Here is a 12,613-nt window from a genome sequence, read left to right as displayed (position 1 = left end):
AGCTGTCAGGGCTGCGCCCCCAGCGCTCTCGCCCAGAGAGCAGCCACTGCTCGTATGAACGGCGCTCGCTGCTCGCACATCTCTGAGCTGTCTGGGCGGTGACAGCTGCAGTTTCTCACTGAGTCTTCAGTTACTAAACTGAACATCTCTTCCCCTGCTACCTCACAGTCAACAGCGAGCTATCTGCTTACATAATGTGTTACAGCAATGAACTCTGCTCAGTGCCCGACTTAATGCTCAGGACACACAGCTGGCCCCGACAGCACACAAAACCACCACACGAGTTTCAGTGTAAGAGATTTACTTCTCCCTCAAAGCAAAAAGTATCCCACAGTTCAGATTTACATAAGTAGTGCCTTCTTTTAAATAAATTAAAAACAAAATGCTATCCTGTCTGTAAAATTATAAATACTTCTAGTCCACTTTACAGAAAGTTAGGACATTTACAAATGCATCATTCCCAGTAAATAAACACTCTGGCACTGAAGCCAGTTAAAAAAGGAGTCATACGTCTAGGATTGTGTCTTTAACATTACAAAAATTAAGCCAAATAAGAAAAAAAATAAAGGAGAAAGAAGAAAGTTTACAAAGTGGCAACTACTATGATCCAGAAGATGCTGAAACGTCATTCAGGACTCCATTCAGGACTGCGCCATTTCTGGAATGAACATCTGTGGATAACGAAGTTAGGAGAGTGCGCCTCTCAGTGTTCAGGTGGACACCACAAAGTATACAGAAATACTTTCCCAACTGGGCAGGAAAGACAGACCTCAAAACGCGGTGACTGTTTGAAAACCACACAACACGGTTTAGCCAGAGTATTCAAGATTAAAGACTTCGATGGACTAAAATCTTCAGAGGTACCCGAAGTTACAAGTCCATGGGCAACACTTACTTTACCATGTTAAGAAAGGAAACATGATTCACGGTCGATACAGACTGGCTAAAATGAGAACTGTGGGTGATCTAAGCAGCCAAGGTCCCTACAGAAGCATGAAGACATGATTAGAAGAAAGGAGTTTTAGTTCTGTGGCTTCTTCAATTGCTCAGCACATGAAATATCCCATCCATCTTAAGAAGCACAGCTTCTGGACGGCACCGGTTCCCCTTCAGTGGAGAGGAAGATGTCTCTATGTCCCAAGTGACTCATTCATCAGACCTATAGGATCTCTAGATCTACATGCCGAACTTCAGGATTACGTTTCTGCAAAGAAAAAAAACTCCACATTATTCACAGCAACACCCTCCACCCCATTATTAAATTCTTTCTGGTTGCTAGAGCAACTAAAAGCATTTACTATCCTATCAAGTGAAGTCTATGCATAAGAAAACTATCAAGGTGAATATACTATGAACCATACAGGAAATAACCTCACCTCACTGAGTCTGTTCATGTGCTAATACAAAGACAGATCTCGTATATGTCAATCATGGAAGCACCAAAAACCCTAATACCCCTTTGCACAGTGAAAAGAAAATCACTGCAAAACAATACCAATTAGAACTAAAACATTTAAAACACTGCTTGATATAGTTTAGTTGTCCATATAGTCGAGGGCAAGCAGTGTGCTAATAGTGGAGAGAAGTTTTTTAACTAAGCCTGTCCTTACCCAACACACACACACACACACACACACAATTAAAATGTAATTGCTAGGGAAGCACCCCCAGCTTCGCAATGGTGACTGTAATTACACAAACGTTCACTGGGATGTATAGGCTCTGGGTCGGCACAAGTGCTTGCTTGAGTGGCTTACATTAATTTAACTATGTGATTTCTTTCTTTTTTTTTTTTTTTTGGGTTGTTGTTGTTGGGATTTTGTTTCTTTGTTTGAGACAGGGTCTCTCTACATAGTTCTGGCTCTCCTGCAACTTAAGATATAGAAGAAGCTGGCCTTAAACTTATAGAGATCTGTCTTCCTCTGCTGGGAATAAAAGCATATGCCACAATGACCAATTATTTGAAAGTTCTTTACAATGAAGTGATTAAACACACACACACACACACACACACACACACACACACGTACGCACACACAAGGCTTTCTCTAACCCTAAGGCTAGACTCAGATTAGCCAGCAAACAAGTAGAATAATACTTCATGTTCTTTAATCAAAATTATGAAAATGCATCACAGACTGAATGCAGAGACAGATAAGGAAATCTAACTGTTTTCTATTAAGACAGCTACTGGCTTCTATTCCTTTCTACTCAAGCATTTTTGCAAAAAGGTGAAATAACTGGAGAGACGGCTCAGTAAATAAGAGCACTTACTGCTCTTACAGAGGACCCAGGTTCAGTCCCAAGAGGCCTCAAGTAGCTCACAACTATCTGTAACTCAAGTTCCAGAGGATCTGGTGCCCTCTTCTGGCCTCTGCAGACACTTTACACGTATGGTACACAGACAGACACACATGTAGGCAAAACATCCATACATATAAAGTAAAAATAAGTAAGCCTTTTCAAAAACCATCTGAAGCAATACTAGCAGTAACAAAGCTAATAAAGTAACCGCCTCCAATCAGACAGAAGCAAGCACAGGCATGATCAGTATATATCCCAGTCTTTCTGCTTCTGACTAACATCTCAAGTTTTCCTTTGATTTTTCTCTAGAATCTTTTTGAAATGTTTTCTATTTAAAGACAAAATACCTTTTACTACCTTAAATGCAAGCTAGGAAGAACAGCGATAAAAATACTGAATTTGAAGTTGAACAAGGGGTTCATACCATTATTCCCTACTTTACTGACTGAGTGTCATTAACCTATCAAATCCTGCCTGCAGATTACTTTATGGGATAGAATAGAGTACACACATACACACATGACACACTTTGCATGGTATCTACACAGAATAAGGACTCCCAAAGCAGCTGTTGTTATCAGAAGACAATTACTGACAACTCTATCTTACTTTCAGCTCCTTCTCGAGCCTGTCCACTTCAGCTCCTAGAGTGTCAATAATGTTTTCTCCGTGTTTAAGCATAAAGGCCTCTAATTGTTCAGGAGTTTTTACTTCTTGAATTTCCTATAAAGAAAATGAAAGCAGAAAAACAGAATTTTAAAATTATATATATATATATATATATATATATCTCCTTTAGGCCAAGGCAATGAAACCCTTGTTTCTAACCAGCTCAGAAAGAGTGCTCTGCAGGGAAAGCACTACAGCTGCAGGCAAAGGCAAAGACTCTTCCCCAAGTACGGCCTTCTGGAATAATAAAGAAGCTAACCTTTACTTCAGTATGGCAAGTAAACAATTCAAAGTGGATTAAGTCACAAAATCTTTAGAATGTTCTTATGATAAAGTGATAAAAGAAAGACTTTTTAACACATGATAAATAATAGCACAGAAGACCTGGCATAGTCCTCAGGAAGCCCAGCTCTAGAGGTAAAAACGGGGGATAGAGAACTCAAGGTCTCTGGGTGTGGTAGGGTCACATGATCTCTCTGAGTTGCAGGCTATCTGACCTAATAATTAGTTCTGGGTCAACCCCAGCCCTGCGTGGTGAGACTCTGTCCTTTATAAAAAAAACCCTATGCACTAGAACCTTTGCCATCCTGAATGGGGAGAGAATGAGCACACTCTGGAGGATAACCTGGAGCTATCTACGCAAGTTAAAGCAGGTGCTTAGTAGTCTTCATCTACCTTAAATTTAGCTGTCCACACCTGCCCAGGGCACTTACACATGACCTAGGGCACACGTATGAAATGCCACCAGGCATCACCTCTTTTCCTTTCTTTCTGAGATAGAATCTATAGAGCTCAGGATGCCTCAAAATCATGATCCTCCTGTCTCAGCTTTCTCAGCACTGGGATTATAGTTTTGTGTTACCATACCTAGTTCGTAGCATTGTTTCTGTTTAATATGGAAAACAGTATTTTCAGATTCATATTTTAGAAAAACATATACTGTGTTTGTCTAAGGTCTTGGAAGAAATCATTAAAAAAACAGTTTAAGCCTATTTTTTTGCTAAATCTCATTCTCATCCCCAGAGTTAACTAGTACGGCAAATCTGAAAATCCAAGCTCTTCTGAAGTCTACCACTCTGTAAGCACTGACATGACTCTCAAAACCACTAGGGCAAGATGTAGCTCGGTTGGTGAGTGTCCGCATGAAGCCCTGGGCTCAGTCCCCAGCATACATAAACTAGGCGTGGTGTCACATGCCTGAAATCCTAGCACTAGGAAGGAGGAGCAAGAGCTGCAGAAGTTCAGTTATTCAGAGGTACACAGGGAGTTCGAGGCCAGCCTAGGCTACACCAGACCATGGTTCAAACAAACAAAAGGACAACAACAAAGCCAAACGCCAGGCCTTTTGACATTTGGATTAAGAACTCAATGTGTACAACTATTTAAAAAAGATTAAATGGCGGACATTTCAGTTCCCTAGTATTTTTTATCTAGGATACTCAACCTACATAGCAGGTGTTAAGATCTGACAAACCAAGAAGTAATACTTGTTCTGATCACTGCTGGCTTCTACAAATTGTCTCCTAAATTACAGCATTACCCTTTATCTTTGAGGTTTTATCCCAACAGCACAGAGATCTTAAACATCTTATTTTTTTTTTCATATACAAAATCTATACCAATGATAAAGTTGAATCAATTAATTGGGCATAGTAGATTAACAATAATAATAAAATACAACTGTAACAATATACAAGTTAAATGAACACACCTCTCCTCTCCTGCACCAGCTCAGCTTGAGTGGCACACACAGATTGGCTATGCTAAGGGAAGGAACATTCATGTCTTGGGAACCAACAAACTACTCAGAAACGCAATTTAAAGTTTACACTTATTTTTCTACTCAACAGTTTTGGATTCTGGTAACTTAATTCACAGAAAATAAAACAGCAAAGTGGGCAGGTGTGCTACTGTATTCTTTTTTTTTTTTTAATTTCTTATAGTTTATTTAACTTTTATTTTATGTACACTGGTGTGAAGGTGTCAGATCCCCTGGAACTGGATCTTCAGACAGTTGTGAGCTGCCATGTGGGTGCTGGGAATTGAACCCGGGTCCTCTGGAAGAGCACTCAGTGCTCTTTACCACTGAGCCATCTCTCCAGCCCCGCTACTGTATTCTTAATAAAAAGTATAGATCTGGAGTTAAAGATCAGATTCATGTGACTTCCTGGTTCTGAAACCTTAGACAACTTAATTCATCTGCTAAGTCTGTCTGTCTGTTAGAACCTGTTATTTCATCACCATACAGGGTTATTGAGAGTAGATTACATAAAACATGTAACAAGTATTAACAACTTAATGATTACATTTGTTCATTTGGCTGTCTCCTCTGACCCACTATAAAAAAGTTCTCTAACAGACTTGGGAACTAAGAAGTTCACAGTTGAAGTGACTCTAAGACACTAAGACAAAAAGAGACTTTAAAATGGTGGGCTACAGAAGAAGACGATGACTACAGAAACTTACTTGCATCATGCGGTCAAAATCCTGCTTTTCCAAGTATGATCGTGTAACAACTCGTCCATCAAAATCGACTTCTGCCTTAAATCTGACTTTTCCTAAGCCCAGATCTGTGGCTTTAACATCATGGATTGCCCTGTGATTAATAACAATACGGGTAAGGCTGAGTGTAACATCTATACTCTCACGGCAGAGAATTCGGCTTCCCCAGCAACACTGCAGACCACTTTCCACCAAGCTCATCACTTTCTAAGACTGACCATCTAGTTTGGTTTCTGTGCATAATGCCATACAAAAGAATAAGCATAATAAATATTGTTTTATAATAATTTACATACATGAGTTATAAAGTTTGTATATTAAAAAAATTACTAATTCTAAAGTGCTTTTCCAAAATAGTACCAAGTTAATCAGTATAAAGTTAATCTTATAAACCGTCCCATAGTCTATCTACTTAATAATTTCTCAACATTTATAAAAATAAAATTTTTGTTGATAACAGTATCTTTGAGTATGCAAACCTCCCTTGTCCCTCCTTCCTTCCCTCCCTCCATTCCTTTTCTGTGGTCATAAGGTTCAAACCAGCGCCAGTGCACAGCAGAGCAAGCGAGCTCCGCCACAGGTGTACATTGCTCGTGTGCTGGCTGGTATGCAGCGTCTCTCAGTCCTGCAGTTACTGTTAGAACGGGCTGAATAAAACTAATGCGCAGGGCCGATGAGGGCAATGATGAGCACATGCTCAAGCTCAATGTGGCACAGGCAGGAAGGCAGTCACGGAATGAATGGCTCCAAGACCAATCATAAGGCGGCATCTATATCTACAGAGGTGATTTTCTCAGGCCGCCCAGCTAGTGCCCTGGCTCACCAGGGCTCCTCGCCTCCAGGAGTCTACTGCACAGTTCTGTCTCCCTTCCAGAAGGGCGTGCAGATGAAGCATCAACTGCTTGCTTCCTTCTAACCTTAGCCCCCAAGGAGCAAATCCCCCCTAGGGAACTGTTGAGAAGCCTCTACCTGTGATCAGTCCAATCTGCTTTCTTTACATAAGAAATAATATCTAAGAAATACATATTATTTACATAATACATAAGAAATAAAGCCTGGCCGGGCGGTGGTGGCGCACGCCTTTAATCCCAGCACTCGGGAGGCAGAGACAGGTGGATCTCTGTGAGTTCGAGACCAGCCTGGTCTACAAGAGCTAGTTCCAGGACTGGCTCCAAAGCTACAGAGAAACCCTGTCTCGAAAAACAAAAAAAAAAAAAAAAAAAAAAAAAAAAAAAAAAAAAAAAAAAAGAAAGAAAGAAAGCCTGCATCCTGAAAACTCTACATGCTATTACAACCCTGGACTCTAATTTCTGAGTGATCTGGAATTGACTGAGTCCACGATTTCTAATCCACACGAGAAGCTTTATTAACTTCCTGGGATGACATGAGAACAATGACCCAATGGCTCCAAAGCTACAGACACTCAAGTTAAAAATAAAATCATTTGTTTGCATTCTGCCCTCACAAAGTACTGTGACGTGTCTTTCTTTGTTTAATACTTAAAGAATGGCTGATGCTATTCTGATGTGGTTCCTTATGTCCTTGGAGCTAACAGCAGAGAGAAAGCTCTCTGTGTCAAGCAGCCTCTAAGATCTTCCTGCTGATCAGTGCCTCCTCTATCCTGTGTGATCCCCTCTCCTCAGATGCAAGCCACCAAGAGAATCTAGCAAAGTGATGGAATGTCATCTCCCTTATCAGGCAGGTGTCTGTCACTATTTTCTTGTTCACATTCAATGAGTACCCATCAATTTACACATTTTGACTAAGCACACTGCCATCATGTGGCAAAGGATCTAGTCTTGCCAACATCAAAAAGCGTGCAATCATCTCCTTTCCTAGGACACAAGTCAATCATGCAGCATACAGTCTGTGAGAAAGACTGAAGCAGGGGAGCCACACATGCAGAGCCTGAATCCCTGACTACAGATACTATCAGATAATAAGACAGTGCCTAAACCACTAAGCTTTGAACTAGATGTCAGATTGCAATAGGTAACTAATACACTATTAAAAAAAGAAAAAGAAAAAGAAAAAAAAAGCAACTGCATGAATTTCGATCATCAACACTGCTAGTTTCCAAAGATATCATCCATGTATCTTCATTCTTGGACACAACTCACGTTTGCTTGAGTTCTTTTACTAGCTTTTAATTAGAATAGTGCAAAATTGCACCAAAACAAACAAAAATGGACAAAGGCGAGATATTTTCATGTTGCATGAAATCAGTAGGAAGACTGAGTTTTGAAGGCGATAAGCCAGTTAACCCTACTAACATCTACAAAAAACTCCCTGTCTAACAGAGTATTTCAAGTGCACAAAGAATACCCACGGATCTGATCCACTAATCATCAGATGCTACACAAATGTAGTGAAATATCATAAATACATATAATTATTATATGTTAATTAAAAAATAAAAATGAAATTTTAAACAAGCAGAATGAGAAGATGCTATGAGAGGAGAGAACACGCTGCAGGAGAACAATCCTGGGTATAGAGAGAGCAGAGGCTGGGGACAAGTTCTGTCTGTGAATGTCTGCTTTGAAATGGTACCAAGTCAGTTAGAAAACTTATCCTACCACCTAAAGACAACGGGGAGGAGCAAACTAAACATAAGGCAGCCAGAAGGAAGGGAGTAACGATTAAAGAAATGAATGAAAAGGAGGATGGGCAAACAAAGCCAATAAAACCAAAATGACAAATATTATTTTTAAATAATGGCGGCGAGGGGTAGGGGTAGAGACTTAAGCAAATATAATCAGAAACAAAAGATGTGGCATTATGAACCTTAAGGAAAAATATTTCAAAGGAATCATGGAAAAACCCCACATATTACACATGATAAAGAAAGGTTTCTAAAATAAACAGAAACTTCTAAAGTAGCCCAGTAAGAAACATCACCTGAGTCACTTGCCCCGGAGATTCGAGGCCCAAGGTTTGTAATACAGGAAAAAAAAATGTGTAACTGTCTATAATAAGTAAGGGAATTATATAAAAAAACCAAAACAATAGCAACTACAACAAAAAACAAAACCTGATTCATATAGAAAAGCTCATGTCCAGGTGGCTTTACTGAAAAAGAAGTTACTGACAGGGGCTGGAGAGATGGCTCAAAGGTTTAGAACGCTGGATGTTCTTCCACAGGACCCGAGTTCAAATCCCAGCACCAGCACCACACACTTACTCAGTCACCTGTGACTACAGTGCCAGAGGATGCCTTCTGCTCACCTCCACAAACACAAGCCACTCATGTAGTATGCAGACATACATGTGGACAAAATACCATGTCCCCCACAGATAAAAAGATAAAAATAAAAAATATATAACAAGTGTCAATTCTTCATACATGCTGCACCCAGCAGGAGGAGACTTCCCAACTCACTCTACAATGTTAGTATTGTAGAGAAAGTATGAATGGGTTATTTCACATGAAATAGTCAACTTCAACTTTAAATTATGATCTAACTAATTACTTGCAAACTTAAATATATAGATTTTAGGATATAAGTCCAATAACCACTAATGTTTTACTAATTCAAACATAGACAATTTTTAAAGTTCAAGGGTTTCAATTATAACATTGTATGCACATTCATGCTGTGTCCTCAGCATGGCTTACGTGTGGTGTGGGGTGGGGCCTTCACAAGTAGATTAATGCCACCTCTGGAGGACACTGATTTCTTGCTCTTAGGATTTCATTAGTTCCAGGAGCCAGCTGCCTCAAATCAGCTCCCGCCCCGCCATTCTCTCTGCTCTATATGCCCTCACTTTCCACCTTGAGTTCAAGCAGCATTAAGACTCCTGCTAGAATGTGTGAGAATCATGCGCTAAATAAGCCTGTTTTGTTTACAAATTACCTGCTCTCTGGTATTCTATTACAGCAACAGAAACAGGGAAGAGAATAAACACTTTCCTATTTTAAGTTTGAATAAAGGAAACTTACAAGGGGTTTCCTACATATACTTTCTTCCCTTGAGGAACAGTTCACTGTATGAGACACCAGAGAGCATCATTAGACAAGGCTGACCTTACTGAGGGGTCGCTCTCCAGGAGTTCAGTAAGTCGCTGCACTTGCTCTGGTTGTATAGATCTTCCTAGGAGTGCTTCTGTGTTAGTGTAGATCAGGAATGCTGAGACCACACCTAGTAAGGTGCCCACACCCAAGGAACCCAGGCTGTCATACAGTGGATTGCCTGAAAGAAGAAACCAAAACATTTCTATCATTCTAGTGAGCTATAAAGAGGAAACAACCAAGATTTCTGACATTCACTCCTGGCTCCTTTAGTTACCTCTTTTAACAGCTGCTAGCAGTCTTACTATTAGCAGGGGCAGGTGTATGCCTTTAACCTCAGCATTTTCGAGAATGAGTTTGAGGCCAGCTGGGTCTATATAGAGCAGTGGTTCTCAACCTTCCTAAAGCTGGGACCCTTTAATACAGTTCCTCATGTTGCAGTAACTCCAATTATAAAATTGTTTCATTGCTATTTCATAACTGTAATTTTGTTAGTTACTATTATGAATCATAATGTAAATATCTGGTATGTGACCCAAGGGGGTCACTGACCAACAGGTGAGAACTGCTGATATAGGGTGTTCTAGGCCAGCAAGGGCTATATAGTGAGACTGTGTCTCAAAAAAAAAAAAAAACCCAAAAAACTTAAAAAAACCCAACAAAACCAAAAACCAAATCATTTTAGTGTTGGTGTGGCATGTGCATGGAGGTCAGGAGACTATTGGGGGCCTGTTTCTTTTCTTCCACTACACAGGTCCCAGGGAATAAACTCAGGCCCTGAGTGCCTCTATCTACTGAGTTATCTCAATGCCCTTATTTAACTTTTAAAATTCTTAATATAAAACTTTTATTTTACTAAAAATATCAACTGTGTACTAGTTTTATTAACATGTAGTCGAAGTATATGAAACAAAAAACAAATTAATCTCTCCTAATTGATCTACTTGTAAAGCATAATCCATTATAAGAGTTCCAATTATGGAATCCAAAATTAAATAGTGCTCTTTAGAAATAAAAAGTTAAAAGAAGTGGTCATTAGTCATTAGCATAGCCTTTGATTTCAGCACTTGGAAGGCAGAGGCAGACAGACCTCTTCTGAGTTCAAGGCCAGCCTGATCTACAGGGCTAGGCTAGCTAGGTCATACAGTGCAACCCTCTGGGGTGAGGTAGGGGTGCTTATCAATAATATATGACCAAAAGCAGGGTAAAGGTCAATCAGAGCATCCTAGTTCCACTGAAGAATGCAGCGGCAACTCATCATCTGACGTGATTTTACATAAATGAGAACACATGGATGATGTTAATCCCAAGAGAATCTGACCTCACAAGCTGAACACTCAAATGATTCTTCTTTTAGAAAACAAAATGAGCTTTCTGTTCCAATCTGCCTTCTAGCACTCAAAAAACTTGGCAAGCTACTAAAATGAGCGGGCAGAACCTGACGAAAATTAGGCCTATCAAGGCAGCAGAGGTCATTCCTGGTACCAGAAGCAAGAAGACATGTGAACAAGAGCTCCAGTGCATATGTGTTTAAGTCTCTGCATTACCTTAATGGCACATGCCATTAGTAAATCCCAAAAGTACTGTCATAGGGAAGGGGGTCAGAGTTCAGAGAGACCCCAACTTTGACTCACTGCTACTTAGGTTACAATAATCTACTAATTCCTTTACTTCTCATCTCAAGATAATAAATCTAACTCAGAGAAATCTGCACACCAAGTCCCCATAGAAGAAAATCACACATAGTTTAAGAAATACTTACCTGTTACAGAGGTGAGGCCCATGCAGGTGGCTGCTATTACCACTCCTAAGACAGCTGCAGTGTCCTCCAATAGTATAACATTTGTACTGGGATCACGACTTTCCATGACTTAATCATTGTGGCAAGAGACAAGAACAGAGAACTTTGAAATCTTAATTTGACGCTACCAGAAGCCATTTCAATAACTACCCATTCAAAATCAATCTATTAACACAAGTATATATTCAGATTATAGTTTTTAAAACCCTATTTATTATCTCAAATGTTAATAATAACTTAGATAGTAAAATTATCTTTCCGAATTATACAGGTATATGCAGAAATATAATGGCTCACCTAAGTCAAATTGCTATGCTCAGAAAACATCCCTATGCTCAAATGTGCCATCCCTATGCTCAAAAATTCTTTTTAACAGAGACAATTTTTTTTCTGAGAGCCACATACAGAAGACGGTGAGACATGTTTTATATCACTTCTTAGCAACAAAGCAATAGCACTAAATACTTTCAGCAGGACAAAAGAAAAAAATAAATACCTGGTTCTAAACTACATACCATACTTATAAAATGATGTTCCTTTGGCCTGAGCACTCCTGCGAAGTTCGTTTATGGCAACAAGAAGTGTTGCTGAAAGAGAAACACCCTATTAGCAAGGAAGAAACTTCATGTCTCCAACTTTAAAGAGAGCCCTCCAAAAACAAATAGAACACCAGAGTGGGCAATGAGAATCTATGTTAACAGTCACCATCAAGACTGTAATTAGCCATTATAACAAAATGAATCTCCTATTTCAAACCATAATAGCTAAACATAATTACTACAGCAACAGCCTTTGCCAATCGACCAGCCACAACTGGGTGGCACTCACTAAGAATCATCACTTCTGACCCTCCCATCTTTGGAGGTCTAACCCCATAAATGCACAATTATAACCTACCAACACAAATCGAATGAATGTTAAAAGTGGATGAGGGACTGAGGAGATGGTTTAGAGGTGAGAAGACCAGAGCTCAGATCTCGGCCCTCACAGAACAAACACCTGTGACTCCAGCTCTGAGGACAGGGATCTGGTGCCGTCTTCTGGCCTTTGCATGCCACAGACGTGGGTACCCACACATACACACGCACATACACTCAGACTTACACAGACACCTACACAAAATTAATTAATAATAAACAAACAAATGAATCTTTTAAAAATATGGATGACGGGAATACCAAATACAGAAAGTAATAATCTTTCAGAGATAAAGAACACTGAATTAGGTATTTTATGTTGATATTAGAAACTATGTCACAAACTGGGCGGTGGTGGCCCTGCCTTTAATCCCAGCACTCGGGAGGTGGAGGCAGGAGGATCTCTGT

At 39.8% G+C, this 12,613-nt stretch overlaps 1 protein-coding gene across 1 annotated transcript in view; it reads right to left on the bottom strand.

Moving 5' to 3' along the window:
• Positions 1 to 284: 284 nt before the first annotated feature.
• Slc30a9 (solute carrier family 30 member 9) overlaps positions 285 to 12,613 on the bottom strand; it is a 64,930-nt gene continuing 52,601 nt past the window's right edge. Inside the window, exons 12-17 of the mRNA XM_026785244.1 lie at positions 11,804 to 11,875; positions 11,250 to 11,357; positions 9,503 to 9,668; positions 5,440 to 5,569; positions 2,914 to 3,027; positions 285 to 1,204 (exon numbers count right to left, since the gene is read on the bottom strand). Of these exons, the coding sequence (XP_026641045.1) occupies positions 1,160 to 1,204; positions 2,914 to 3,027; positions 5,440 to 5,569; positions 9,503 to 9,668; positions 11,250 to 11,357; positions 11,804 to 11,875 (635 nt within the window). The 3' untranslated portion in view covers positions 285 to 1,159. The remainder of the gene's footprint in view (positions 1,205 to 2,913; positions 3,028 to 5,439; positions 5,570 to 9,502; positions 9,669 to 11,249; positions 11,358 to 11,803; positions 11,876 to 12,613) is intronic.

Source organism: Microtus ochrogaster, linkage group LG1 (assembly GCF_000317375.1).
Source record: "Microtus ochrogaster isolate Prairie Vole_2 linkage group LG1, MicOch1.0, whole genome shotgun sequence".
Lineage (NCBI taxonomy): Eukaryota > Metazoa > Chordata > Mammalia > Rodentia > Cricetidae > Microtus > Microtus ochrogaster.
This window is presented reverse-complemented; position numbering and strand designations above follow the sequence as displayed.